At 40.6% G+C, this 4491-nt stretch overlaps 1 protein-coding gene across 1 annotated transcript in view; it reads left to right on the top strand.

Annotated features, from left to right (window-relative positions):
• The first annotated feature begins 593 nt into the window (after positions 1-593).
• Positions 594-4491, top strand: part of LOC106819952 — a 6619-nt gene continuing 2721 nt past the window's right edge. The window contains exons 1-3 of the mRNA XM_014824516.1: positions 594-776; positions 1221-1351; positions 2696-2823. Of these exons, the coding sequence (XP_014680002.1) occupies positions 594-776; positions 1221-1351; positions 2696-2823 (442 nt within the window). The remainder of the gene's footprint in view (positions 777-1220; positions 1352-2695; positions 2824-4491) is intronic.

The following is a 4491-nucleotide window of genomic DNA, read 5'->3' on the forward strand; positions in this document are numbered from 1 at the left end:
AGAAGAAGAAGAAGTACTAGTAGTAATAGTAGTAGTGTAGCTAAGAAGAAAGACAGAGATAAGAAGACCAGAATGAACGTATGATGATGATGATAAAAAAAGAAATAGAAGAAGAACAAGCAGTAGATGAAGAATAAGAAGAAGAACCTAACACACATACCAATATAATTATGCATATACACACATATATATACAAATTATACATATACATATTACATACACATATTAGTATATATTAAAATATACATATAACATTATTATACACATATCGATATAGTAAATATATAATATATATATATATATTATTATGTACATATATAAATGCAAAACATAGGATTTATACGAAATCAACCTCGCGCCTCTTACCTTGAACACGAGAAGAAGGACAGATTAGAAGTAATCTCATCGAAAGTCGCGGGCTGGGCGCCTGAGTGACGTAGAAGTCACGGCGAATCCGGCGGCTCGTCGACGCAAACCAGATGCGTACTTAATAAAACACACACCACACGCAGACGCACGCACGCACGCACGCACACACACACGCACGCACGCACATAAATATATATATATATTATGAATTATTCTCTACACACATGACGTCGGCAGGCGACGGAGCGATCTCGAACGACGAGGTCGTCGTCTCGTTCTTCCACCTGCTGACGTCTGCCGCCTGGAACGGCATCGCCATGGGCGCCATGGACGTCGCCAAGCGACACGTCGTCGGCAAGGAACACGGAGACACAGCGCTGCGTGTCGCCGATTACGTGACGATACAGGTGAGCGCCGGTCAAGGTCACGTCAGGGTCACGTCAATGTGGCGCCAAGGATGGAAGGATGGAAGGATAGATGGATGAATTGATGAATCTGTGAATGTGTGAATTAATGAATGAGTGAATAAATGAATAAATAAATGAATGAATGAATGAATGAATGGATGAATGAATGAATGAATTGATTAATGAGTGAGTGAATAAATGTATGATTGAATGAAGGAATGAATGAACAAATAAACAAATAAAGTAAAGAAAGAAAGAAAGTAGAAAAATTCGAATAAATATAGAAATAAATGAAATAAATAAACAAGTATATAAATAGTGACCTACAGCATTGCTAATGAATTAATTGTATTATTTAATTAACTGGAATAACTTTATGTAATTTAACTTAGTTTTCAATATAAATAGCTATAACTATACATTATTACGCGCATCATTCTCTAGGACTATTTCGGCGACTGTCTTTCGGAGACTAATGCAAGTCGAGCGTTCACCACTGCTATGGCAACGGGCATGGATAAAGTCACAAACAACTGCGACTGGAGCATTCATACGGATCTCAACGTTCACCCGAGGTAAACTTAGAGTAAGATCGCATACTACATAATATTATACTAAAAATATATGTAAAACTAATAATAATAACGAAAAAAATAATAATGCAATTCTTCTTCTACAATATACATAATTAATAATTTAATTATTATGATAAATAAATAAATATATTTATGATTATTATAATTATAATCTATTATTTTAAAGCAATAATATAATAAAAATAAATTACGTACAATATCAATACTATATCATATTGATCGTATTGTGCTATATTATATCATATTATTATAGTGTCAATCATTTCAAATAATATCAGATATGTTTGAGCATAACTATGAGCCTGAACACCAGGCATTAATAACATTAACAACAACAACAACAACAACGACGACGACGATAACAACAACAATAACAGCAACAGCAACAATAATAATAATAATAATAATAATAATAATAATAATAATAATAATAATAATAATAATAACTATAGTTATATTAAGCTCCAATAATTAAACAGAAATGTTGCGATGATGTGTGGTTATCTCCTACTAAATATATATATATTGTCATTATTATCACATTGCTCATTGCCATCGTTGCTCATTGTCATCATTGTCATCATTGTCTTCATTGTCATCACTGTCATTGTCATCATTGTCTTCATTGTCATCATTGTCATCATTGTCTTCACTGTCATCATTGTCATTATTGCCATCACTGTCATCATTGACAACCGCATTTTTTCTCGTTGGTTTCCCCTTGGTGTACGGCCGCGCCCCCTGGGGGCCCTGTAATATATTAAATCAATTGCAGGACGGAGGATTTTCTTCAAGTGGGCTGGCAGACAAAATACGTCGCCGCCAGCAATGTCACCAAGGTTGTTGACAAGATGCTACATGCCTGCGGGGGGGCGGGTTACAAGCTAGAGCTGGGTACGTGTGTGGGGGGATGTGAGTGTGTGCGTGTTTGTTTGTGTGTGTGTGTGTGTGTGTGTGTGTGTCTGTTTGTGTTTGTGTTTGTGTTGTGTGTGCGCACGTGTGTGTGTGTGTGTATGTGTGTGCATGTGTGTGTGTGTGTGTGTGTTGTGTGTGTATGTGTTACGTGTAGTGGGGATCGCTGAGTCTGTGCGTGTTTGCTTGGGTGTGTGTGTGTGTGTGTGTGTGTGCGTGTGTGTGTATGTGTGTGTGTGTGTGTGTGCGTGTGTGTGTATGTGTGTGTGTGTGTGGTGTGTGTGTGTGTGTGTGTGTGTGTGTGTGTGTAATTCACGTTAAACGTCATACGAACCACAATAAGAAGTATTGAACTCTGTGCATAGCTGAATGCGAGAATAATCGATAATATCTCCTTATTGCTCGTGGCAGGGCTGGAGAGCGCTTGCTACGAGATGGCAAAGGACGTATGGGTGATGAGCCCTTAAGCAACGGGTGTGGGTGGAAGAAACTGGATAGGTACTGGCAGTGTCTGCTGGGATTCGAGACATTGACTACTGGTTAGGTTCGCAATGTACTCACCTCACCACCACGGCACGCACGCACGCACTCACGTACGCACGAGCGCGCGAACGCACGCACGGCACGCACAAGCACGTTCGCCGCCAGGCACACAGCGGTGCCGTAAGAATGCTCCTATTCCGCAGTGTGACGTGTGTGTGTGTGTGTGCGTGCGCTGATGTGTGTGCTGTTGGTGTGTGGTGTGTAATTTGTGCGTGTTGTGTGTGTGTGTGTGTGTGTGTGTATTTGTGCTGTGTGTGGTGTGTGTGTGTGTGTGTGTGTGTGTGTGTGTGTGGTGTGGCAGACAGGGCAGTCTAACCAAGTACGGTAGAATATTTTTCATATCAAAAGGTATAACATTTTGGTAACTGACGTTTTCGGTAATAATAATAATAAAGAAGAAGAAGAGAGAAGGAAGAAGAAGAAGAATGAAGAATCCCTATGTCTTCAGGTTAGCACACGTGGTCAATCCAGAGGCCACCGGCTTAATGCCGTTCCGACTCTTTGAAATAAATAATTAATAATGAATACATTAAATATATTGATGAATTTCTTCACATGATTATGTTATTTTTAGGTCTAAAGATAGATTAACAGATCGTGTGTTTGAACTCGAGGAAACTGCATAAGCTCACCGCCACGGACAAAACAAGAGCTAGCCGTGCCAACTACTCCGCAGGCCGCGCTGAAGCGGCAGGCCCAGCAGACCAAACCCGCAGCGAGTTTCCAGGCACGTATAAATCAAATAACTAAACTAAGCTAACATAACTAATAACTAAGCTATATATATATATATATATAATACTATATATGTAACTCGTACTTTCTGGGTAGGCTACAAGGAGTGGTAAGTGTAGAGGCATAGCAACAGCATTAAAGAAAGAAACAAGCACGAACTAGTAAATAACGTACCAACAAAGATGTTGTTTTGGTCATAATTCTACAACAATAGAGAGCAGACCTCCTCTCCTTGCTCCTGCTCCGCAGCGCTCTTAAAATCTAAACCGAACCCTGAACTAATATCTAAATTTAACTGTTGTTGCGAACCTCCCTCCTCTGAACGTGCGCCGGGTGGCGGTGATAATAGCATTATGCCCGCAGAACTCCGGCCCCATCTGCTACCGCACCTTTATTGCTCCGGCTTATTGCTCCGGCAGCCCATTATTGCTACTATCATTACCCTCAGCCGCAGCACCGCGCGCGCTTTCCCGAATATCTCATCTAGTTCCACCTGCTTGTCACCAACGGAAACCAAACCTGGCTATGGCCAAGCTAATTGTAATTAATAAGCCATGGTGAAACCAGCCTTCGTTACACTACTCTCTAAATAAACTATTGATTCGCCCCGATCACAATGGTGAAGATGAGTGCGAAAATGTCGGCAGACGCGGTATCGCGTATGCAGGTGTAACGAAAAGGGTTACTGCGGCGTGGGGTGTGGCTACGTTATTTTGTATCCTGCTCTCTCTACTTTAACGTCTAGATATCAAAAAAACATTATAATTAATGGTTATATTCGGGCGCCATGCCGCTGCGCGTGGCATCTGGCGCTACAATGTTTCATATCTACAATCTTCCGAACGCGAGCCTCTAACTTAACATTCGCTCGTGGCGAGTCTCTTCACCTTCACCATATGAAGTCGATAAACGCGCAATTTAAGAGCGTT

Source organism: Priapulus caudatus, unplaced genomic scaffold (genome assembly GCF_000485595.1).
Source record: "Priapulus caudatus unplaced genomic scaffold, Priapulus_caudatus-5.0.1 Scaffold5301, whole genome shotgun sequence".
NCBI classification, from domain to species: domain Eukaryota; kingdom Metazoa; phylum Priapulida; class Priapulimorpha; order Priapulimorphida; family Priapulidae; genus Priapulus; species Priapulus caudatus.